This window comes from Gadus morhua, chromosome 12 (assembly GCF_902167405.1).
Source record: "Gadus morhua chromosome 12, gadMor3.0, whole genome shotgun sequence".
NCBI classification, from domain to species: domain Eukaryota; kingdom Metazoa; phylum Chordata; class Actinopteri; order Gadiformes; family Gadidae; genus Gadus; species Gadus morhua.
The window spans coordinates 27,523,475-27,549,497 of record NC_044059.1 but is presented as its reverse complement, the minus strand read 5'-3'; the positions used below and the strand labels follow the sequence as shown (position 1 = coordinate 27,549,497).

The 26,023-nt window shown below is 45.2% G+C and overlaps 2 protein-coding genes across 3 annotated transcripts in view; one reads left to right on the top strand and one right to left on the bottom strand.

Annotated features, from left to right (window-relative positions):
- celf5a (cugbp, Elav-like family member 5a) overlaps window positions 1-591 on the top strand; it is a gene marked incomplete in the record, with an annotated part of 114,830 nt that extends 114,239 nt beyond the window's left edge. For both annotated transcript variants that reach the window (XM_030373164.1, XM_030373163.1), the window contains 1 exon segment: window positions 446-591. In XM_030373164.1, the coding sequence (XP_030229024.1) occupies window positions 446-573 (128 nt within the window).
- Window positions 592-11,176: 10,585 nt separating this feature from the next.
- On the bottom strand, window positions 11,177-25,155 carry rgmd (RGM domain family, member D). Its single transcript, XM_030373279.1, has 5 exons — window positions 24,868-25,155; window positions 19,892-19,932; window positions 18,086-18,234; window positions 15,250-15,761; window positions 11,177-12,924 (listed from the first exon to the last, which is right to left on the bottom strand). Exons 2-5 carry the CDS (start codon window positions 19,924-19,926, stop codon window positions 12,229-12,231), a joined length of 1,392 nt encoding a protein of 463 aa, XP_030229139.1. The 5' UTR covers window positions 19,927-19,932; window positions 24,868-25,155; the 3' UTR covers window positions 11,177-12,228.
- Between the last annotated feature and the right edge of the window lie 868 nt (window positions 25,156-26,023).

The following is a 26,023-nucleotide window of genomic DNA, read 5'->3' as shown; positions in this document are numbered from 1 at the left end:
GGGGGAGGGGGGGGGGGCTCACTGACCTCGCCACGCTTTTACTTTGACACATGATGGAGACAGGATGTGTGGTGTGCAGCTCGTTGCGTCCAGGCACATATGTATTATATATTGTATTATATCGGGGCTTTTGCTCCATCGGGACTGCGTTGTGTCTTTCTGACGCTATAGAGCCACAATTTCCTCGATCCACCGCCCCATTCATCAACCAAAAAAGAAAAGGAAAAGATCATTTACAAAAGAATATGTCTGACGTTCCGTACGGATTTAATGCAAGCATCACATATTTGCAGACTTCTGATGTTAAATGAAACAATACATAATTCCCCTATTCCCAGGAAGTTTTGAAGGCAGAGCCGGGGGAGCTATTTAAAAGACGCACGGTCGTTTATCTTCGTCGGACTGAAGTGCTGATGATGAGCGATTGTCACTTCCCTTTCTCCAGGTTTTGTCAGCTTTGACAACCCCTCCAGTGCCCAGGCTGCCATTCAAGCCATGAATGGATTTCAGATCGGGATGAAGCGGTTGAAAGTGCAGCTAAAGAGACCGAAGGATGCCAGCCGCCCTTATTGACCCCGCATTCCTTCAGGTTCCAACAGGTGAGGGAGGAAGGACAACCTGGCACCACCTGCTGCTTACAAAGGCTTGCTTTTGATAACCCTGCACAGTGGAAAAACATGTTTTGGCCGGGAAGTTTGACGTTGGCATGATTGGATTGTTGCGTCGATGGAGGTTAGCTCTCTTGAGGTCATTAGACTGATGTGATCTCAGCGTATTGGCATGTCCGTAAGTATTGAGCAATCCATTGCTTTGGACATGACTAATGTTGGTTTCTGTCTCTCTCTCTGTCTCTCTCTCTCTTTCTCTCTCTCTCTCTTTCTTGGTCTCTTTCTTTGTCTCTCTCTCTCTCTCTCCCTAGGTTTTTGAGGACGTGACAATATCTGGGAGGAGTTCAACTTTTTTTCTCGTTTGAAAACAAATGAAATCTGTTTTAAAAAAATCAACACTTAAAGGAGTTTTGGAAGACATATCAGCATTTACGTGATGAGCTAAAGGTTAAGAGAGAGGAAGAAAAAGATGTGGATGGAGGAGGGCGGGGTGGGGGTGGGGGTGTGGGGGCTACGTCGCCCGAGGACTCTATCGGCGGTCACAGACGACGCGCAATGAGGAAAAAAAAAAACACAACAAAAAAACACACAGGCAGAAAAAAAAGGAAAAGACGCGACGAAACCGAAACAACAGAACTCCTTGTTGAGACTTGAATTGTTAATTAAGCAACAAACTAACAAACAAAAAAAAAAGCAGCAACAACAAATAGATTTCTATATACATATTATATACACACATATATATAACGAAAGAGGCGCTTGGGGCTTTCACCATACTGGACATATGAGGGTTAAAACTTGAAGATCAAGAACAGTGGGGAGAAAATACGCTTTTTCTTGTATGTCCACTGAGAGACGTTCTTCTCTCTGTTTCCCTCTTTCTCTTATTCTCTCACTGTTTCTCTCAGCAAGCGCAGAACCCTCAGGGGTCACTGAGGTTTCACTAGCAACCGTAGAACAGCAACTCTTTCACCCCTAAAGGACCAAAGGACCAAACATTTTTATCGCTCTGAACAGTAATATATAGTATTGATGATACTAATACTACAAACTAGGCTACTACTAATACTATTACAAGTTACTTAAGAAGAAATACTAGCTTCAGGTTGAAAAAAAAAAAAAAAGAGGAAAAGGGTTTTTGGTTTCTTTTCCTTTTACATTTATAGCTACTGGGTTTGAGAATATGAAAACAAAATAGAAAAAAATGTTTAAAAATTAAAAAAAATGAAGCTTTACTATTTTAGTGCTGTAGAATATGTGGGTTAGAGATTGTTGCGGGCATGTTCAGATCGGCTTTTACTTTGGCAATCATTTTTTCTCCATCCATGTCATTCCATGGCATTCTCCATTTCTGTCGCTCCATCACGTTCCTTTACCGTTTTCCCAGATGAAAAAGCAAATGTGTCTCTTAGCAGCAGCCCTTTGAGTCCCCAAGACAGTAGTGCCAAATGTGACAACACAGCAACCTCTCCGTGCTAGACATCACATTCATTGAGCCAATGTGATCATCTTCTGTTCTTTGCAGTAGGCCTGTCAGCAGCAAGGCATCATATTAATAACTGATTGTCACTGTCGAACCGTTGTCTCTCTCTCTCTCTCTCCCTCTCCCTCTCTCTCTCCTTCTCTCTCTCTCTCTCTCTCTCTCTCTCTCTCTCTCTCTCTCTCTCTCTCTCTCTCTCTCTCCCCCCTATTTCTCTCCCTTCCACTGAAGGGGAAAGCATTTCACGTCAGAAAAGAATATGCGGCGGCCATTAAAAGCACAGATAACCCTCTGATAATCGGACTGTAAAGCACCGTGCTTAAGCTGCCAGCCGGCGCCGCGCGCCACGCGTGCAGTCAAGGAGCGTAGCCGGCGTCTTTTAACGGGTTAATAAAATATACAAATTACCCTGACATTGGTTATAAAATTACCATTCCCGAGTGTGGCAGCACGGCTCTGGTGTGTTTGCGGGGGGCACTCCTCCGGTAGCCTAGCTGTAACCTAGCATGGGACTCCTGGAGTGCCCTTTGAGCTGTGGATATAGGGTTCCACTCTGTCTCTCTCTCCCTCCCTCTCTCCCTCCTCTCCCTCTGTCTCTCGCTCTCTCTTTCGCTCTCTGTCTCTCTCTCTCTCTCCTCTCTCTGTCTCTCTCCTCTCTCTCTCTCTCTCTCCCTCTCTCCCTCCTCTGTCTCTGTCTCTCTCTGTCCTCTCTCTGTCTCTCTCGCTCCTCTCTCCTCTCTCTTCTCTTCTCTCTCTCTCTCTCCTTTCTCTCTGTCTCTCTCTCTCCTCTCTCCTCTCTTCTCTCTGTCTCTCTGTCTCTCTCTCCTTTCTCTCTGTCTCTCTCGCTCCTCTCTCCTCTCTTCTCTCTATAGCTCTGTCTCTCTCTCCTTTCTCTCTGTCTCTCTCTCTCCTCTCTTCTCTCTGTCTCTCTGTCCTACCCTTGCTCTCTGATTTCCTTTCCCTTGGTCCCAGTGCACCAAACACTCTCCCATTGTCCTGCGTGGGCCCATGTGTTTACCGGATCCACGGCATTATTGGGATCTAATGTTGATATTGATCAGAAGTGGAGGAGCACCAGGGAGGCTGGGGGGAAGAGGGGGGTAGGCACAAGATGCACAATCAATTACCCATTGACGTTTCGAATGAATTGACTTGACTGACAGAGTTCATTTTTCACCCGATGGATAGACGGACGGGAGCGAGGGAGAGGAAGGGGAGAGAGGGGGAGAGTCAGAGAGGGAGGGAGGGAGTGGAACAGCTCCAGTTGTCTTTTACAACCCCCCCCATCCCCCCCATCCCCTCCTCATTTACATCCCTGCCCTGAGGGAGGGGAGCTGAAGACCAGGCAGACAGACTGCAGCAGGCAGAGCACTGCTCGGCAACTCATTGACACCCTGAAAACGTTACGGTATCGAGGTGTGGGGTCACACACGGAGTCGTACAGGGGGCAGGGCGGGAGATTATGTGCCATATAGCTTTTGCGCTTCGACTGCGGTGAAGAACAGATAACAACACAGCCGTTCTCCGGAGCAGGGACAACAGGGTTGAGTTCGATGCAGAGCAGGTGTATTCCCTTCTACTCTGTGCCATCTCACACAGCGAGACTCCAACAGCTTGGCTCCAGAGCCTTAGGAGGTCAAATTAGGAGCCAGCTGATCCATCAATTAGACAGCAGTAGGGCTGACAATAAGTCGTTTCTACAGCTGTTGTCTCCCCCACCAAAAGGGGAAAGGAAAGTCACAGGCCCACAGATAATAACTAATAGTAAACAGCAGCCTCTCCCGCTGACAATCGACAGGCCGACGGCGAACTGTTACCTCCAATTACACGTGGGGCCCATAACATGTTGGCCGTGGTAATGACTAGCATCTATCACCCAGAGTGCGTCACGCCTTTCAGGAGAGACTTATCTTACATACATTTCTCTCAGATTAAATTTGCCCGCGGTTCATAATTCTTTCCTTTTTTTATCTTTTGCACAGTTTCCATTTTTCCGTTCTTTTTCGTTGAAACGATGGACTGCAAAGAGCTCTTTAAAGGACTTGCAGAAGTCTCCGGGACTTTACACTGATGGATGCTTTGGAATTAGAGGCAGGCTGCAGCAATAAGGGCCTCATTAGGGATCCATGTGACCTTTGTAATTAACTTTCCTCAGTTATATCACAGCGGTTCAATGCTTTTATTTAATTATGTATTATTACCAGGTATTCGAAATAGGTTCAATTAAATGTAGAATTTGATCAGAGTTTGACATATATATACATTATATATATATATAAACACACATACACACACACACACACCAGCTAACCAGCAATCATTGTTTGTTGTTTTACCAAAATAATGTAGAAGATAGAAAATGTTAGAAGTAAATGCATTTTGGAAAGACATTATGCAAAAACTAGGTGTAACCGCCCATTTAATCCTTGAAAGATATTTGACCAGTGCTGCCTTTTTTACTAAAAACAAAGCATGTCAAATTTATCCCCAGATTTCAGTATTCCAGGATTCCTGGACATTAATCATTTGTAGAAAGAAATGTATGCTTATTGGAAAAGGATAGATTCACACTATATGAATATACAGTAGGATATTTCTGTGAATAATAGAAATCGATTCTCATATGTATTTGCCAAAAGAACTTCTGTTTGCAGCGGTGGTTCACATGACTTTCCTCTCCCTTAGCCTGGCCTGGCATTTGGAGGTAGCCCAGATATATGACCCTGTCCCTAAGGCTCCAAGGGCCTTATAAACCTGCTCAAAAATCTGTTCTTACGGGATCCCACTGCAGGCTTTCCTAAATTATTAAAATCAAATTAAAATTTGGCCTTCACAACAGCTCGGGTAATGCAAATTAGAGATGCCAGCTGTGACTGCGATTTAATGACTTTGAAAGGTGTTCAGGTAATTTTGCTCTGGAAAAGGCGCGCGGGGGGGGGGGGGGGGGGGGGGGGGAGAAATGATGTTTGATTGAATGAAACAATTTAGTTCGGCGAAGGATTTTATGAGATTTAATTCAGAAGAAAAACCTCCCGTTCAAACCAATCGTTTGTGTCCCCTTCGATTCAATCAATCAACTAGAAAACCACACCGCTTTCACTACAATGTTTGTAGACATTGTGGACATCCATTGTGATTCTTTTGATACACATGATCCATTCCATGTCTGCTTCAGCCACACACGCAGTAATGATAATTATTGCACTATTTGTAAGAGAAACGCGACCTCGCTGGAGCTGATGGTATCTCACAGTGTGTTCACCCTTGTATCTATTTTGCCATTCTTCATATTTTTCATCTTACTACGGTGCCCAAACAATCTCTGAGCATGCTCAAATGGGGGTTGGGGTTTAAAGATTATGATTATGGTACTACTCGTATTAACAATATGATTCTTAAACTATGGTTTGAATGCTAAGGATAGTAGCTTATGATAAATATGAAATCTGTATATTATGGAAAATCAGCACAGGACCTTTCATGGGTACGTATGAATAGGGGTCTGACGGGGTTGGTGGGGGGGGGGAGGGTTATGGTTTTTAAAGGTGTTACATTTCTGGTTTCCCAGCACAAGAAAACTAAATATATAAACAAAAGTATTGAGTCTGTTAAGTAAACTTTACTGACAACATGGGGGCGCGATGGAGGCATCTCAGTAATATTCTCTGAACCTGATGGAGGGAGAAAATGCTGTTTACAGGTTGTTGTTTTTTTAAAAGAGGAGAGCGCCACCTGTCTCTATGGCAGCGTCAGTACAGCATGGTTTAACTGACGTGGAAGGCAGTATCTTTTTATAAAAAATAACATTAAATTATGTGTTCTGTAATAGCCTGAGAAACCAAACGTTTTTTTCCCCTGTTGAAATTTCTTAAATACTTGCTGCTTAGATTATTTGATATTTATGATGAATGGTTTAATAATTTTATAAATAATTATTTGGTCAAGTGCATAACTTGATGTTAATTTATTTATTTATGTTTGGGTTATTTATAATTTTATTTATTTGCTATTTTCTTCTATATTTATTGTTGTTTATTTCATTTAATATTATGGTTACGTTAATTTAAAGATATGTATGAACAAGAAATGCTTATTGGGGCTTTTCTCTCTTTCTCTCCTTTTTTTCAATTTTACAATAAAAATTCAAAATGGAGGTCTGGTTTCTTCCACGTCGACGGGAGGTCTGAGGCACACCATGCATCACCACAGGGGGGGATACAAGTCAAGGAGCCATCTCCTCTCTCGCTTTCTCTCTCTCTCTCTCTCTCTCTCTCTCTCTCTCTCTCTCTCTCTCTCTCTCTCTCTCTCTCTCTCTCTCTCTCTCTCTCTCTCTCTCTCTCTCCCTATCTCTCTTTATCTTTATCTTTCTCTCCCTCTAACACGCTTTCTCTCTCTCTCCCTCCCTTTCTCTCTCTCTCTCTCTCTCTATCTCTTTATATTACTCTCTCCCTCTCACACGCTTTCTCTCACTCCCTTTCTCTCTCTCTCTCACCCTCTCTCTCTCTCTCTCTCCCTATCTCTCTTTATCTTTCTCTCTCCCTCTCACACGCTTTCTCTCTCTCTGTCGCCCTCTCTCTCGCCCTCTCTCTCTTTCGCCCTCTCTTGCCCTCTCTCTCTCTCTCTCTCTCTCTCTCTCTCTCTCTCTCTCTCTCTCTCTCTCTCGCCCTCTCTCTATCTCTCTCTCTCTCTCTCTCTATTTATTCCAAGAACTTTGACACTCTAGGGGTGCCAATGTTGCAAGCATTTTACAACCTCACTAGAGCAGCCAACCTTTGATAGTCAAATCAGTCTTGTATCGGCCTCCTTCTATATTTATATTGCAATGGTTTCAAACCATTTAATTGTGGTGTAACGTCACCGGATGGTGTTTCCTGGAGCCCTATATATGGTCGTGGCGTCCCTTAGATGACGTGTTATCGAGAGGTTCCCAAATTTTCGGTGTCCAATGTTTACAGGCCTACTTCACTAGGTGTGCTTGTGTTGTAAGGTGTCACTTAAATCAGGTCAAAGTACAAAACACTGCACCGCAGTTTGTAAAAATAGCTCCAGTGTGTAATTCACATGATATGGATTTATTTATTTAATCCAAAAGCAAGTATCACGTATGGAATCGACAGAGGGGCAGAGAAAAAAAATAGCATCACACTTTTGTGACAGATAGGGAGCAGTTGGATGTATACAAGTATCCACTGCGTGTATACAAAGTATGCATTAGTGCTCACATTTACATGACTACTATGTTGATGGCTGGCTGCTGCTATAGGTCTCCCCTGCTGACAGCTGACAGGCCAACTGAAATGATGCACGTCTTGTTCCTGTATCAGAGAGGCGAGCTAGCAACCATGAAACTCGTGTGGCAGGGACACTACATCCACGTTATGAAGAGCACGGACAGATTTAAAAAAAAAAAAAAAGAACACAAGAGAAAGGACGGGAGAAGGAGGGGCAGAGGAAAGAGGAGAAGCACTGGCTCATGATATAAATTGTCCCAATTACAATAAAGTGTGGCTCTTGGTCAGCGCAAGCGGCAGGCTGTTCATCTTTATTAGGATAAGTTAATGAAAATCAATCCCCCTCCGATAAGCTCTTATCTTCACGGCCTCTGCGAGGCCCTCGCACGAGGAGATAATAAATTAGGGTAATATTGCCTTTGATGAGGGAGTGAATTGCAAATTATTGTAACTTTCCAAAGATTTATGACACCGATGCTTAATTTCCGCGCCGGGCTCTCCGTTGCGTCCGGGTGCTTTGGGGCCATTTGTTAAAAGTTTTATGACACCGACTCGTTAATACAAATACAGCCCGGCCGGGACAAGCAGGTGTTCCTCGCAGCTCTCACTACTGTTACAGTAGCACTAAGGCACGCTAACAAACACTGCTGAACCGGCTGGATCCCTCTCTGGTATACAATAGGATGCCAATCGGCACGGCTTTTCATCATCAACTGTTGAAGTAAAAATATAAAAAGCGCAGAGACCATCGGTTGGCTGAACTGAAGTACATCTGCCAATCACGCTGTGTTATCTATCCCCCTCTCCCCTATATTCTATCAGTGTATGAAATGTAGGTCAATAACTCATTCGGCAGTGAGGCTATGGGTGGGATATTTCTGCTTGCCTGCTGTCACTCTGATTATTGAGGAGACAGAGCGATTGGGCAAGTCAGGTAGGGCCCGAGGTAGGAGACAGCCGGGTCATAACTGTGACCGCCGTAATCGAGCAATCACATGCACACGTACACACACACACACACACACACACACACACACACACACACACACACACACACACACACACACACACAAAACTGCACATGTAGTCGGACACACACATGCATGCATTCATGCATGAGCACACACATATGCACACACACACACACATACTGACATACACAAACATAAATACTGGCATACATACATGTCAGAGAGATAACTTTGTTTTTGCTCTCGTTCAGTAGCAGTGACCCATGTGTGATGTGTGTTATGCAAGTGTACTAAATATCTCTTAGCTGGTACAATCTGACTCTTAGGATGAAATAAGAAAATATTTTCATTAGTATCATCTTATTTGTGCATTTGCTTATTCTGAAAAAAAACACAATGCAATTATTAGATCTTAATTGTTCGACTGCAGATTTGAGGAAATAAACAAATGCATGTGGTATAGGTTATGCAAACGTCATATCTGTTGCGCCAAACAAGGTTTGGAGAATGAGTCGCCATGGTAACTGAGAGGAGAGTTTAGTCTAATCTTGGTAGCTGGCACCAGAAATTCTGGCATCCCAGGAATTCTGACATAACATATTTGGTTAACCTGGAAATACAGCTTCTTGAAACAAGGCCCTGAAGCAAACCCTAATAACGAAATACTCCTGCAGTAGGCCCTATCTCTGGTCACATTATCTTCCTCCAGCAAACTTATCCATTGTAATCCAATGTCCAACTCGGATTTATACTCGAACAAGATAACTACACACTGATAATTGTGCCGTTGTCACACAACTTCATTTTAAACCACTACCTCAGATGGAATGCCGTAAAACACAATAACACAATGTGTTCTGTGTGCACATCCAACAGCCATGCGGTTATGTCACCTGATAAGTAATCAAGTGGATAACGTGGAGAGCATTTTCTGTTTCAATTTGCTGCTCCTGCGCCGGCCCAAATGGTGAAAGAAGAAGCGGCTGCGCCCATTACATGCTACCACGCAGGAGCAGATAAGCGGAACGTTTGACCTTGTAATCTCAAAGTCTATCATCATCTACCAGGGTCTCATCTACTCTAAAGTAACACCTTGTATTAAGACAGCCATCCATCTAGCCCGTATCAATCAGGGAGAGGACTCACACACCACTATCTATTTACCTTGCCAAGTGCTCTATTAATATCGAATTAATTCACCCATTGAGAGTATCAATCACTCAAGAAGGGTTTTTTCCCCCCTCAACTCATTAGCTAGGTAATTGTCCTTGTTTACAGGAGAAAGTGAAGTCAGGGAGGCTCATAAAGAGAGGTTGACCGCAGTCTATAGGGGCTTGAGCAGGTGCCAGCAAATCCATCCCCCGAGCAAGTAAAAGCTGCTCTTCTTAATGAAATATTGACGCGTGTGCTCTGTCTATAACTCTATAAACTATACGAGAGGATTCCAAGGGTGTGAAGTGGTTTGATCTTGGTGTGTGTGTTTATAACAACGTGTAACTTTTCCTCTGATGGAGATTATCTCAGAGAAGACAGAGAGAGAGAGATTTGCTTGTCGTCAGGAAAGAGGAAGCCTTTTAGGGGTATTACTGCCCACTTTCACACCCGGGTGAGACAAGGTTAGTTGTTGTGCCTGTGACAGTGTCGTCGGATAAACTGCATCTCAAACATGACATTAATCAAGACATAGCCTGAAGCTTTTAAGCTTTGTTTACTATTAACACACACTCTCTCTTATACACACACACACACACACACACACACACACACACACACACACACACACACACACACACAGGCAAAACACAAACCCAAACAGTTTACCGCCATGAAATATGCAAAACTACAATTACAGCATTTAGGGGATGAAAAATGATAGAGGTTTGAGGGGGGAGGTTTGACGTGTGTCGTAAATGCTAGGACAAGCAGTGGTGGAACACAACCATTAAAAGGCCCAATTGAGGCTGTATAGCCGTCAAGTGTGTTAACTAGCAGTCTGCCTGCCTCGCGTCGCTTCCTTCAGACGAGATTGCAAGTGACAGCTTTTACCACCGTCTCGCAATTACCTCCCTCCTCTCTCTCTCTCCCCTCCTCTTGATATTGGGAATAAGGAGTGATGAAGCACAGTCACCCGCAGACGACATGATTTAGACCATCTGGTATGTGCTAAGGATGCAACAGCAAATGGTGAGAGCGGGGAGGGACACACCATTCCCTTCCTGTCATCTCCCCCCCCCCCATCACATGGCTTAGTAGCTGGGCTTTTTCTTTTGAGAAGTTGAAGTGATGTGGCTGGGTGAAAGGGGCTGTGACCGTGGACGAACCCCCGAGAAACAGCGGGATTTGGACAAAAAAACCACTGTGTGACTAATTGGAGTTCCCTGAACACTTCGGAGTTAAATTGCTATTTTGATCCACAAAGTGCTTAAAAGCGTCTAGTCAACCGTCACTTTCCGATCCTGCGTTGATGCGATTTGTTCACTCGATTCTATCCACGGACGCCCGGTCAGGTCCATGGAGTCGAGACTGGTTCTGCGGCCCCACACGCAGAGCGCCGTATTGATACGGCAAAAGGAACTTATTGAAAAATTTGATGTTAACTAGCTAAATGTGGTTCAGGAGGCAGAGCGGGAATGCTGGTACCTGGGAGGTTTATAGTTCGATCCCCGGCCCCTCGTAGCTGATGGGTGAGGTGTCCCTGGGCGAGAGACCTCACCCTACCTGCCCCCGACGAGCTGGCTGTCGCCTTGCATGGCTGACACCGCCGTCGGTGTGAATGTGTGCATTAATGGGTGAATGTTAGCCAATATTGTAAAGCTCTTTGAGTGGCCACTGGTTAAAAAAAGCACTCTATAAATGCAGCCCATTTAATAAATAATTTCAAATATGTACAAGAAGCATAGTTTGGAGTATCCACCATTTTATTACAGAAAATTACAGATGAGGTACAACACATTAGTTTAATTTCTCTTACAAGAACTCAAAATAACCTAAGTACATATACAAACAACTGTAAAACCATACAGTTAAAAACTATACACAGGCAAATGTACACAATATAAAACACATATATACACACATTCAATATATTATTATATAGAGATTTTGCTTTCTGTTTATTTTTTTTACTGGAAGCTAAGCAGCTTGAAGAGGGAGTGTTTCACTGAACGGCATCTTACACACACAATTAAATCTTGATGAAAAAGACTCAAACATCATCTATTATATAGGTAGTATTTATGTATTGTTGTTGGATCCTGGAAAAGAAAATAATTCTCGGAAAACATTCTGACGAAAATACAAGCGGAACATGGTAGTGTAATAAGTGCTGCATTACATGACTGGATTATTTAGGATGCAATATCCCAAAAAGAAATACTTGAATATCATCAAATAACACATGAAATGCTGAAACCTGTGCACAGTTTTGTGTTGTCAGTTAAAAAAAAGTTATTTACAAAATGAACCCCTCCGATTGGCTGCCCTGTGGACAGCGCACCGACAGACTGTAAGTTCACATTTTCTCACGCTTCCTTCCGCCCTCGACCCCTACACCGAGCGAATGAACTTTTTAGAGAACCGAACCCACACAAACACAACGCTACATCACCGTTAATATTCAAGCTCCTACTCAAAATGAAGTGACACATGTTTGAATACACACGCAAACGCACACAACAACAAAAAGTTGAATGGAATGGTGTTTTTTCGGCGAGTGCTAAATCCTTCAAAATCACAGCAACTGGAAATAAAAAATAAAAAAAACGGACTTGAAATGATATGAACACCACGTTAGAGACACTCGTTCCCCAAGCTGACGTCGCCCCCGCTCCCGTTTCCTCTTTTCCTTAGGATCGTTTGTTTTCCGTCTTGTTTACGTCTCTACCGGCGCCTACTGCCGTGCTCCTCCTCTTCTTCCTCCTCCTCCTCCTCCTCCTCCTCTACCAGAGCAGGATAGCGAGGAGCACCAGGAGTGCGGAGAGCAGGGAGGGCCGTGTGGCCGACGGTGGCCCCGGCCACGCCCCCCCGCTCTTCAGCCGCGGAGTCCTGGGCGAGTTCTGCCTCAGCCGGCTGGGCGGCAGCGCCTTCAGGTCCTCCAGGGCCCCGAACGCCGCCAGGGAGAACTCGGGGTCCCCCGTGGTCAGCAGGTCGAACACGCACGACTGGAAGTACACGTCCTCCACCTGCAGGGTCTCGCGGCACCGGGCCGTGGCGCGCTCCACCGTGTAGCTCTGGTGCGGCGGGCCCAGCCCCGGGCCCGGGACCGCCACCCGGGGGTGCTGCCCCGGCCGGCCCAGGGAGTGCTCCTTGATGAGCTCGTTGCGCGGGCAGCCGTGCAGGCAGAGCTGCAGGCCGCCGTCGTCGCGCTCAGAGTAGTCCAGTAGGTCCTCGGGCATGCGGATGGCGAAGGTCAGGTAGCGGCCCACGCGTCGCACGATGATGGACGTGCCGATGTAGCGCGCCTGGATCTTCACCTGCCGGCCCGTGCCGCCGCGCTCCACGATGACCAGGCTGCCGCTCTCGCCACCGCCGCCGCTGCGCGTGCCGTCCTGGAAGGCGGACGGGAGGTCCTCCGTGGTGGCCTGGTACACTTTCTGCTCCGTGCAGCCCTGGTAGGACTTGAAGATCACGGTGATCTGGAAACAGGGAGACGGGAGGTGTTATTAATTGGGTCAAAGTGGGGTGAACTTCTCACTGTTTGAACCGGTTGCACTGGTGGTTCAGGTCACAGTTATGTTTATGGGTCAGAGCTTAATTTTTGGCGAGGAAACAACGTCACTGCTGACTACTAGCAATAACTTGCAGTACCGCTTTCGGCCACAGTGTGGCATCAGTTAACCAATGTTCTAATGGGAGCAAGTACTCGTATGTATAAATTATACTTGGAATCCCATGATTCAAAAGCTCAATTCTCTCAAGTGGAATTGATTTCCACGAGCATGCAATCTGAGGGCTGTAGGCACACAGGTTCACAGAGGCATTAGAAGCCTTTATACACAAGAGCACCAGAGGACACGCTCTATTTGAAGTCTTAACCAAACATGCAGAGGGCAAATGAACCGCATGGCAGTCATAAATGTGCGTCGTGTGGCTGGGAAACCTCTTTCCAATCTTATCTTGGGAAAATTCCTAATAATGTCGTAAATGATAGTTCGGAGTCCATAATTCTTCGCCGGGTGCCGGATCAAACAAGGAGATGACGGTCTCCAGGCTAACAGCTCCATAAATCAACACGCTTTACTCTGCTGACAATGTGCTCGGTAAAGGCTGAGACTTCAATTAGTATTCTAGCCTGGGTCGAATGAAAAATATGAAACTTGTAAAATTGAAAAAGGTGACTTTGGACAAGTTTACAGATGCAGTGTCGTGGGTGGGGGATTCACATTTAGGGCCTTTAGCAGACGCTTTTATCGAAAGCCACTACCAACAAGTAGATTTGTCAGAAGAAGGTGCAACAATATATCACTGTCGGTACATTAAGCATCTGCCTCAGCAGTAAGGGGGAATGGGCCTATATCTGGGCAGAGAACTCAGCTGTACAGCCTCTATTATTATGGGGGTTCTCCACCAGACCTACCTAAGCCACAGTTCACCGGCCCACCATGTTTCATGCTGAAGACTTAGTGACTGGGATGCATCTCTGATGTGTGGCCAATGTAGAAAGGGGATTGCATGCAGTGGTTTCTAGATTAGATTGCAACTAAGCACTACAAAGATCTCCTGATCATCTGAAGATTGTAGACCATTATTTTGATGTACTACACTTTGTGGAAATAATTATTTGTGTGTATTTTACCATGCAAGCATGCATAGTTCAATGCCCCGAGGTTAAAAGAGAGGCACAATGTATTCAGCAATGACTTCATGAGACAAAAAGATTAGGACTTTCTATCTAATTATTCATATTTTTTATCATTCCATATTGACACAAAAAAGGGCCTGTTAATTATTTGACCGGGGGGGGAGGCCGACTTCCACTTCCTATCAGCGATGTAAAATGTAAGAGCGCATGTTAATCACTTCCATATGACCACCCATGTGTAAAGAGGCAAAGCACTCAAGCATATCTGCGATTCAATACCACTAAAGCACTCTCTTCTCTCCACTCCCAGTGGATCTAAGGAACTGCTGAGATGAGAGAACTTAAGTAGTTGCAGATTGATAAGGGACTATTGACAGTTGGAAGGGTCTCAAAGAGTTCCGACAGTATCCGAGCTGGCAACTGGCAACATTTCTTTAAAAATACCAATTATTAATGTTCCATCATACCATCTAGAGAGAACACACATTAAAGTCCAAGAAGTTCAAACGAGAGTGCAAAAATGACAATATAGTCAAATCCACCAGCAAGTAAACCCTTACTAAACCACAGGGCTTGCTGAGTAACTATATGTCCTACAATGCATTGGTAGGTGGACTCAGTTATTGGTGAGGTAGTTGGTGATCAGAATGAGTTCTTGAATCAAAGTCACGACAGACTTTATTTTATTTCACCAACTGGTGATATCTTTAGCAAACTATGCAGTCTCAGTGCTGCGTGTCGCTGTGGGGGGGGGGTATTAAGACCACCCACACTCATATTTCTAATTCTTAAAAAGTCCTAGTGCCTTATTAGCCCACACAATGGTCCTTTGTTGAAACCTACACTCCTTTGCCTCGTCTACGGCAAAACTAAAAGCGATATAATAATCATAATAACAAAATAACAAATAATTGTTCCTCTACTGAGCTGAAAGCTGACTTTGTTTAAGTTGCCCACCAACTACCAGATCATTTCACAACAGCCACAACTGAATCCAGAAAACGCATCTGCAAGCCGTTTGGCCCAGAGTCCATATCCTTGTATAATAGAAATATTGGAAACACACATAAGCTCAACGGTTTCCCAACAAACTGGAGAACCAACAGAACCACGAAACCCAGAGAACCCCCTAGCTCCCAACCCGACGGCCGGACCTCACCTTGCTGGTTGCCGTGGCGCTGGACCCCAGGACGACGGGGACGTTGGTCACCTGTACCGACAGGTAGTGGTTGTCAATCAGAGGCCACGCCCCCTCCACCTTGCAGGTCTGAAACTCATCCCGGAACGTCCGCAAGTGAGGGTCCCCGAATAATCCACAGTGGGCGTATTTCTTCTGCTGGCCGCCGGAGCCCGACCCCAGGGCACGGCTCTCGTAGTCGCAGCGCTCCGAGACGGCGGGCTTGGCCGTGCTGGGGGCTTTGGCCGGGGAGGTGGGCCCGTCGCTGGAGCAGTTGTGTTGGGAGAAGAGCTCCTTGATGCGGAACACCGCGGAGTGGTACACGAGGTTGCCCCGGCAACCGCGGGCCTGCCTCCGGGTACACTGGGCGTAGGCCCGCAGGGCGATACAGTAATCCACATCTGGGGGCATCTCCTCCTGCAGGCCACCAGAGGGCGACGTGGAGGCCACGTAGTCTGCGTTGCAGCGCTGGATCCGACACTGCTGGCAGTGAGCTGGAAAATCAAGGAGATGAGATTGATCAGATTGGGATCTCCACTTGAGGATTGCAGCGTATCATAAAACAATAACATTAAATAGTTTTGGGAATATAGAAAGAAACTACTCCTTTTTGTCTACGTTTAGCTCAAAATGCTTATCCAATTAATACAGATATTTAAACCCATATTCCCTGCAGAATTCAACTTGACCACAGTGAAGTTTAAAACGCAGTACAGAGAAACTTTCCACTATTGACTTTATCTTCCACGGGAGAGCTATAAAGGTTTAGACACGCAAGCCCACACACGGCCTTTAGACCAGTCTAGGAAGCAGCGTCTTGAGTCAGTCAGAGCTTATTTCCCCAAACTAGCCCTCAAAGAAATAACATGGAGCCCTACTGCAGGAGGAAATCAACCTGTGTAGTTTGCCTTGGGGTGTTGAATGTGGTTTGGCTGTTGCTGAGGCAATACAAGTCCATTAAAATGGACCAAACGCCATTGAGCTCGGGTGTGGAAGGAAACTCACAGGCCCAGCATTAAGGAATCTTGGAACAAAAAACAGCAACGTGTTTATTGACTAAGGGGCTAAACAGCTGGGCGGTAGGTGGGGGCTGCAGCATCATGGCTACGAGGTAGTGTGTATACTGTGGAAAGATAGGAGCCCGACTGTTGCTTTGGACAGCATGTTAAAAAGATCTGGAAGTACTAGGGGCATAGAATATGTTTTCCATCGAACAAAAAACTATTTGACGTTTAAAATTGGTTTGGAATAGAAACAGATGGTATTGATCAGGCTGCAACTGCTTTGGAAACGCTTATGGCAAAGGATGCTTCAATGTTTGCCCCAGTGGCCTCAGAGATGTACCAGGCTTCACTTTTTGGGCAATAACAAAGAAAAAAGGGAGATAAATAGATGCTTGTGGGATTGTTTTTATCCCTTTCTCACCAAGTTACATTTGAGATGAATGGAGATGTGATAATGATGAGTTCAGGAGCAAAGGGGGTACCTTAAGAGGCATCTCACACCAGTCCTCTGAATTCCACAAGCCCTCCTGAATCAACAGGTCTCTTTACTCAACTCTCAGACAGGCATTTCTGGAAATTCCAGGCTATGGACCAATATCAAAAATCATATATCTATCTAACATTAAATGTATCTGCTATGAAACTTTCATATCAGCTTTGGGTAATAGAGAGAAAAGGGCCTTACAACGAGGGAAAACAAACTTCACTACCCAACCCACTTCTATAGTCTGCCCCTAGAGAGTTTTGATTGATTATTTAAAAATATCTTGATTATAAAATAATGGGTGCGCAGAGGGTGAGTTTAGACAGGTCACATCTCTAAATACATGCATTTGTTTTGCTCCATGTGTCACTAAACTAGAACGCAGTCTAGCAATCGAAATAGCATCTCCATCTCCACCGATGCCCATTGGAAAAATGTGCACCGCCAGTGACTTGAGGCTTTGTAGTGCATTGTTTTGTTGCATTTACCGCAACTTGGTTTGTGAAGCTGCTACGTTATAAGGTTTTAAGTAACATGCCGCAAAGCAATGCAACAATGTGGATCCATCGTGCACAGCACGCATTTAAAAAAAACAACGAGGGTTTTGCATGAAGTAGTGCTTTTAAAAAGTTAAACCAACACGCTCAGTCAGAGGCCGAGAGGACTGGACACCATGCATGCTCAGGAACGGAGCAGGAACGAGGCGACAGAAATTGGATTGTTTTTAAACCAAGCAGAATTGTGTGCAATTGCTCAAATGCATACTTTGTTCAAGCTATCCCGCGGACTCGGCGTGATCGGTTCAACGTAGCCTGCTGGTCTCAGCGGACTGCCGTGGTCAGAGGACGTGCTATCAGGCTAGGCTAACCAGGAGAAGTGAAGCACAAACTTTATGAAACTCTTCCAAAAAGTTTGGGTGAAACTTTGTTTACTCCGTAGACATACGTGGGGCTTCATCGATCTCTAATGTGCGACCGTTTTCTAGTTAGGAGAAACAAGGAGCGCCAAGTTGATTGTCCGTAAAAGGACTCGGGCTCTGTATGGTTTTGCGCAAAAAGCTAGCAGCTATTCAACTGTTGTCCCCGAACGGAGCAACTTCTCCTCAAGCCTTTACGCTCCACGCAACCTGACGATTCGATGATATAAAGAAAATAAATGCGTTATTCCAAAACACGAGGTGTAACGATGCGATAGAAACGCGTTTGCATCCAGGGACGCGAATTCTGCGGATAAACAAACAAAACCAAAGTTTGGAGCTCCGTGCGGGTAAAGGCTGCGTGAGGACCCGCAGACCCGGGGCGCAAAGCGGGCAGGACGGCGCTCCTCTTACCTGGTCGGGACAGCAGCGAGAGGAACACCATGGTCAACGTGATACAGTTCCAAAGCTGCCGCTTAGCCGAGGTTTGAGGTCCGCTTCTCCCCATACCAATCCATTCAGTTAGAATGGAGATCCTCGACTGCTTCTCATCGACGTGGTGGCTGCGGGGAATTAGAGCAAAAATTCGTATCCTTTCCCCCCCCAAAGCACTGTCATTGAAAAGGGGGCCCTGCCTGTCTTCAGGGCGGCCCTACAAGGGGCGGGGTCTGAGGTGGAGACACAGGGGGCTCCGGGGGTGATTGTTCACCAATGAAAGAGCAATTATTCACTAACCACTTCGTATTTACATGTAGCGGCAATTACCAGGACGAGTTCAATGGAAAGTTGTCCACCGCAAACAATGTAGCGGCGTTATGGCTGTGGTGGATGTAGGGCTCAGGATCAGGTGTTCATATTCAGGACCTGATGTATGATTTGATTTATTGGAATTTATTTATAAGTGTTTTAAATATTTTAGGTCACTCTGACCTAATGCAGTAGATCAGTAAATACATATTTTTTGCATCAATGTCCTGTTAGATCCCTTGATCTGAAAAAGCATATGGCCTGGCGGAAAAAACTGATTTGTGTGTGCGAATCACGCCTCCAATTACGTTTTCTCACTTAACACAATAGCGCTTAATACAAACATTTACAACTATTCAATGATGCATGAAATCACTTCATGGGACTCTCTCTGACTACTCCGATGTGATTATCAGTAGGGGGTTTCATAAAAAAGGTTAACTTATTAGCAATAAGAAATATGCTTAGCTTTTCAGTGTATTGACATTCTAATAATGTATGCTGTTAAATTGTTTAATTACATCCAAACTCGACAGAAAGCATAATGTTATAGAGACATGTGAACAATACATCGCCTAGATATTGTGTGTTCCACAGGCTTTCAACATAGAAAGTAGCTCTGAATTGTTTCCTCTGAGGCTCTGTGTGCTCTATTCGTTTTTCCATTACACTTTCAGTCAGACACTTGTATGCTACTCTTTTTTCCCGTTTGCAGCCAACTTTCCATCTCTCTCACTTCTCAAACGACACTGTCTTTCATTTGCACAGCTGCTGCACGGCCACGCCATCTGCAAGGCACACAGGATTATTTGCTCTCGTTCTCAAGACACATTCTGTGGCCCTCCGACTGCAGGCATTCCGACCGAGGCACCACGTGTTGCGTCTGTCGAACGGTATCCCCAGCGTTCTCCTCCACCATAGTGTCCCATCATGTGCATGCTTTACAGCATCGGAGATTAAACTCCAGTGTAAGCTCTCCCTAAGATAAAATAAAGTAAAGCCCAGACAGTTGTTACTACTTTACTCTATGTTCATGCCGGCTCTTTTTTTTATGGGCACGCACACACATTGTGTGAGCAATCTTTCAGTCGCTGTGAAGGTGCTCAGAGGAGCCTGTCGATGCGGGGCTGGTATATTTTGGTTAAATGGGGGGAGGGTGTGTGTGTGTGGGGGGGTAGCGGGGGGGGGGGGGGGGGGGGGGGGGGGAGTGGAACGTTTGGATTGTTGTGCGCTGGTCGCTGGGCCTCAGTCACACTAGGTCCAGTTTGCCAGCTTCATCCCCCCTGGGACAGCTACCTTTACACCGTGTGTTCTGCTCATTTGGGGAGGCTTGGTTGGTGTGTTGTAGGGCTTTATGATTGTACCCTGTGAACAGCAGCTCCCAGTCCCCAAAGCATGACCCTTCCTCCCCGCATCACAGCTGCCATCTTGAAGTTCGTCTTTGACAGCACACGGTAATTAAAACGTAATTACCTCTTGCATCTTTCCTTTTCAGGGTCGCTGGACATCCTTTCCTGTAAAAAAATAGATGAAAAATATACCATTTTGTTTGCTTGAGTCAAATAAGGTACAGCAACTAAAATGTGTTTGCTAAGACATTTCAATTGATAACCAGAGCCAGAGTCGTAGTGATAGTAAGTAGTAAGCACAACACAGCCAAAACAAGGGCTGGGTTGTGCTCAATTTCACACCGAGGCAACAGAATCAGAGATGGGTTGATACCGCTAGCAATAGTCTATTGTTTCTGACAAAATTAAAAAAATGTCTCTTACTACGGCCCTTATGTGAGTTTGGCATTATTGAAAGTCAGCCCGATGAAGCAAACAGTGAATTGATCCAGGTGGGTGATCAGGATGAATTCTTCACATGAAAGCCCCCCCCCCCCCCCCCTTCTGGATGGTCTGTTGAGCCTGATAGCAAAGAAAGACCCCTTTCTCCCCCTCTTGCTCTCTCAGTATATTGCGTTGCATTACCTTGCAAAAATGCATTTGTATCTTCTCAAAGTGTGTGTGTGTTTGTGTGTGTGTGTGTGTGTGTGTGTGTGTGTGTGTGTGTGTGTGTGTGTGTGTGTGTGTGTGTGTGTGTGTGTGTGTGTGTGTGTGTGTGTTTTGGTGTGAATGTGCACATGTATCTTCTCAAAGTGTGTGTGTGTGTGTGTTTTGGGTGTGAATGTGCCTGTGCTGTACTAGATTACACTGGAGACAGATAACTAGAGAATTATATGTTTGAAGTGTGTATATATATATATATATATATATATATATATATATATATATATATATATATATATACATAAGAATGTAGTATATCTTTAAAGTATATGTTAAATCAACTGCTTGCTCCAATAGAAAAGTGAATCGGATGACTCGGCTACTGTTGAGCAAGCTGTCTAAAACCATCTATAACCGAGCAAAGAACTAACTTTATTTTTGAGAGGAACACATGCGGCCTGACAGAGGACAAAGAAAACAGGAGGGGAACCTCTCAGCTTAACGTTCCCCTGAAAATAAAGACTATACTTCTCTATCCCCATTATGTCTACCTTAAACGTATACTAAGTGTTGTTGCCCAAAGAAAAACAGAATTAGAATAGCAAGCGATCGAGCAAGCGTCAGAGAGACAGAGAGAAAGAAGAAAAGGACAGCAAAGGAGGGCTGGATGAAGCAGGAGAAAAAGGGGAAAATGGAGGAGCGGTGGTATTGGGTTTCCCCATGACTGTGTGTCTGGCCGCGCCACATGTTCCCCATTATAGTGCTCACACTGTGGGACCTGAAGCCCACCAGAATGCTTGTTTTTGTTATTAGGCCCATCACACTGTGGTCGGGAGGAAACCAGCAAACCGGCCCAGACAACTCTTCACAGGGACTTCGTATTTCACTCTTGTAAATCCCATTAAAAGAAAAGACCAAAAACAAAAAAAAAAGGCTTTTATCAGTCATTTGTACTGAGACGTTTAAAACGTTGGTATGATGGGTTGAGGGTTTTCTGGAGCGCTGCCAAACCATGAAGCGCCACAAACAATTTCAAATGTTGATTTGAGAACGTTAAAGTTTCAAAAAAGCAGTTGGAAAAAGTGCATCTCAGCGAAACGGCAGCTCCGTGCTTCTGAATTTTCATTTAATTTCATGCCGATGGAGATTTGTCAACGGAGACGTGTTTCATGTTGCCTGTGAGGCCAGATAACATCAGAGATTGAAATCAGTCCGAGCATGCTCCGCGGCCTAAGCCTCAACTACACAGCGCTAAACTAAGAGATACACTTATCAACTTTTAAACAGGGAACCAAATCATCTGGAACCTTTTCCCTTTTAAAAATAAAGTCTTTGACTGAAGTGAACCAGCCAGTAGCGCATACCGATTGGTGCAGAGACGGAGAGAGTTTCAGAGAGTTTCAGAGAGTTTCAGAGAGAGGGAGTTGGAGAAAGGCTTTGGCATCCCCTCTGTTATCCGGAGAGATAAGAGAAGCCGTGGTGTTGGTGTATATGGGGCGGCACGGATAGCATCTTCACTCAAGGATCCCACTTACAGGACCTTGATTGATACCTGACAGAGCAAAGGGGGGGGGGACACACAACCAAATGTTGTTCTTGGTTCCTCTCGGTAGGCAGCTATGAATGGTTCTACTCTGTTCTTTGGATCTTTGTCGCTGAGCAATCAGGGATTATCACACGCAAAGTGTATCAACGGTTCGAGAGAGAAAGAGAAATCCAGCAGCAGACTTCAGAACGCGTACAATCCCTGCTTTTGTTTGAGCCTTGTTTTGTTGTTGCCTTAACTTCTAACCACACAGAACGGAGCTTCTCACCTCCTCTTTCCGCTGCTTTCACAGGAGCAAATGTTGTTGACACAGCGGTGAGGCCAGGCCGCCTGGTGAATAGACAATCAACTGACAGGTAACCCTAGCCCTGGGGTCACGGGGTCACAGCGGCCTGATGAGGGATGATGGGTAAAATTAATGGCGAACGGCACACAGAAGGCTGCGTGGATCAGAAGGCTCTGAGCCACGCAGCCTTCATGGTGAGGTTTCAGGGCCATTTGACCTCTGACCTGGCTTCTACCTGTGTGCGTGTGCGTGTGTGTGTGTGTGTGTGTGTGTGTGTGTGTGTGTGTGTGTGTGTGTGTGTGTGTGTGTGTGTGTGTGTGTGTGTGTGTGTGTGTGTGTGTGTGTGTGTGTGTGTGTGTCGGAGATAAACATCTTTATTCAATGAACACATCTCTCCTTCTAAATAACAGGCTGCTTCTCTGTTGTATTTGGAGGTCTTTAACAAACGTGCCTCTAATGGTAAATCAGAGCGAGAGTGTATATAACGTCATAGAGAAGCACAGATTATTCCACTGCATGTCTTTGTTTGAACATGCCTGGCTTTTCCTTTCTACCCTTTGCACACACCCTTCCCCCATTCTTGACACCTGAGGCAGCGCATATAAGTCAGGTAACAAATTGCTTTGTAACAACTCTCTTTCAGTTTCAAAATGGCATTATTATACTGACAAAAAAAATCTCTTCCATTGGCTAAATGACTAGAACTATCTCCAGACATCCACCTGTGGAAATGTGTACTGTCTGGTCGCAGACATTTTGTTCTCTATTCTCTGTTTCTTTTTTCCATCTATTAGTTAACCAACATTTACTACAATCAACTCAATCGCGTTGGTTCCTACAACATCACAATGTCATCGATTTGAGTTATTCTTTTCTTTCATTCAAACTCTGAAGCGTTTGAATGACTTCTAATTCCTGGCCAGAATAAGTGTTGACAACACTGTCTTCGCCACACTGCCTCTCCCCATTTGTTGAGGTGCAAGACCGCAGGGGGAATATTTGTTTGTCCCCACCCCCGTCCCCCAACTGGTACTTTAAGCAACACCCCCGCCCCCACCCCACCTCTACCCCCCCCCCTATCCCCGACCCTGTGGTTTGAAGGAAAGCTCACAGCACCATGGCGATTCACTCGACCTCCCCTCCAAGTCATCCTCTTTCCACTGGTACGTCGTCTGGCTGGACTTTGTCTAACCCCAACGCTAAGTCTGGCTCACGACCTCCACAAAGTTATCTGGTGGTTCTTTCAGACAGGGGTGCACCAGTGAAGGAAACCATGAGGATGTATTTAAGCAGTCCCTAGGGTCCTTTGGTTGGACCCTTTGGATAAGAGACCCTTCCCCGAAAACTCCATAGCTCTAGAAGTCTGCTAGCTCTACGGCCGTAGCCGCAGGATCTATCACATCTGGTTCAGGCAGAGGAATATATCAGGAAGATTTTTCGTACTCCGATTGAGGTGGAAAGTCAATATCGATATGGAGAGTTGTCATAACTCCTAGTTCATAGATGAATACAGCGTATGGGTTGGTAGCTTTCAGCCAACCTTATTGAGCGTGTTTGGCAGTTTCAATGGCATTCATGGCAGAGATGGGAAGAGGTGAAATTAAGTCATAAGTCACTTTTCGAACCTCATACTTTCAAGTCGGTCAACTGTTGGGTCAGATAAGCTACTTATGAATCTTCTTTTCACCCCAAGACATTTAGCCCTGCTCACTATAATTACTGTATTATAATTTAGTACGGGGGAATGAAGGCAAGAATATGACTTAACAAAAACTTGAATTTCTCCAGCGCAATCCCCTTCCACCAATAATACATGTTATGTGTTATAACATGTATCATGACTCATAGCCTCTGCCAATGAGAGGTCTTCTAGACATGACTGATTAACCTACAAACATGTCAATGCATTTCTTGGCCAATATTTGATGTTTCTCATATAGACAGCCATATCCTTTGACTCAGTTTATCATGAGGACGATATATCATACATCCCCTTCACAGCCTTAACCTATGTCGGGATATTGGTAGCGCTTTACATACAGAAAGTGCTCTTTGTGTCACGTATGGCCGTGAATCAGAAGAACGGCCTGTGTTTAACAGAATGTAACAGTTGGTATTTTTTCTGCCTCAGACCACCGGAGCAGCTGCCCCCTCGCCCAGGAATAGATGGACAGACGAACATACAATAACCCAGGAGACCTTCATGGGATATACATTTAGATATTCTGATCTATTCCCTCCACTGAAGCATTTCAAGAATGCTGTCTCTCTCTGCATGGGTGGGTACGAGAAAAATGTAAGTGGATAAACTAAGCGGATGAACTGAAGAGAGTGTCCTTGTTTCAGTTTTAAATGAAAATGTCTAATAATCAAGCTTTAAAATTGCTCTTTGCATTTTTTAATGCATTCATATACTTGATGAGTTTTACTTAAACAACAAAAATCTTTTACGAAACCTTTGAAACCCTGATACCAGAAATGTTAATTGTTTGCATTAATCCAATTAAACTAAAAGACAGTAGCATTCATCCGTAATTTCATAAATGTTTCCATGCCAAGACGTTTGATACATATCTGCCGTTACACTGTAAAGCATTGACATCTAGTAACAGGGAAGCCAACCTACCTTTTGGTCGATGTGTGTCAGTGATGTTTCGCTGTAACGGCGACGGACCTCAGCTCAAACAACAGACCCGGCAGACTAACTCCTAACCCTTGTCTTCCTGCAACTTCAGCTGCCCAGCTAAGAGCTCGGGGGGCAGCCACACAGGGACAGATAACCATTGGAATTAAGGCACATGACAGCAGCTGTCTGTTTCAAGAATCGGCACTTTGATTAGAGAAGGTTTTGTAGTGGACAGTGCCTTGGCATAATTCCAACATATCTGGGTTGGGCATTTGTAAGAATAGAAAAAAAAAAAAGAGGGAAACAATTTAGAAACAGTGACTCGCACCCGTGATTGTAAACAAGAGCACTTGTGCTGTCCAAGCGCTATGCAGAGACATCCATTGGCTTGTCATCGTGTGACAGCATTCCGTATTCCCGAAAGGCCTTTCAAACCGACAGTATGATACGGGAATGCTGGTGGCCATTGTACTCTCTGTTCAACACGTGCATCTCTCTTTCCCTCAACTCCTGAGCAATTAAGAACTCTTTATACTCAATCTTTCCCTGTGTCCCTCTCTTGTCACGGAAAGCACTTTTAAGAAAATCCCGAGCGTGCGTCCTATGTGTGTTAGCTTGTTGTTCATCCGTTGTTATAGCAAGGCGGTGAACACCACTTTGTTCCCGGTAACCATCACCAACACACTTAATGAGGGATCAGCACTCGCTTTTTTACCTTCAGCAAACGATTCCCCTTTCATGTGGGACACTGCGTCCCTTGGTTTGGAAATGACGCAGGCCGCCTTCACCCCAAGAGCAACAAGAGCGATCACGCACGGGGCCCTATAAAAATGTGTTTGGTTATCAGTTTGTGTTGAGGCGCAAAGGCCTGATGAGATGTGAGCGTGATTAACCTCGCGAGGGGAGCCTCGGCGTGCTAACACAGGGACTCGTAGACGTTCCTACCGGTGATTTATGGACGGAGGAGCAGCCAGCCACAAAGCCTCAGGCCGGGGGAGAGGGAGCGGGAGAGAGGGGGAGAGGGAGAGAGCTACAAATCATTGCTTGGTTCAGGTCTGATAAACATTTTGCTGGATTCCACGTCGACCGCTCCGTGTCTGTGCACCCGATGTATGTTTGAACGTGGCAGTGTGTCACATGATACAGACACTAGAAA

What these genes read in the sequence shown, in the direction of transcription:
- rgmd (XM_030373279.1), bottom strand. Translation starts at nt 19,926, where the DNA reads ATGTCCAGCGACCCTGAAAAGGAAAGATGCAAGAG. An exon ending in GAAAAGGAAAGATGCAAGAG is followed by an intron (nt 18,235 to 19,891) that starts GTAATTACGTTT and finishes AATTCCCCGCAG; the next exon opens with CCACCACGTCGATGAGAAGC. An exon ending in GCGCCACGGCAACCAGCAAG is followed by an intron (nt 12,925 to 15,249) that starts GTGAGGTCCGGC and finishes CCCTGTTTCCAG; the next exon opens with ATCACCGTGATCTTCAAGTC.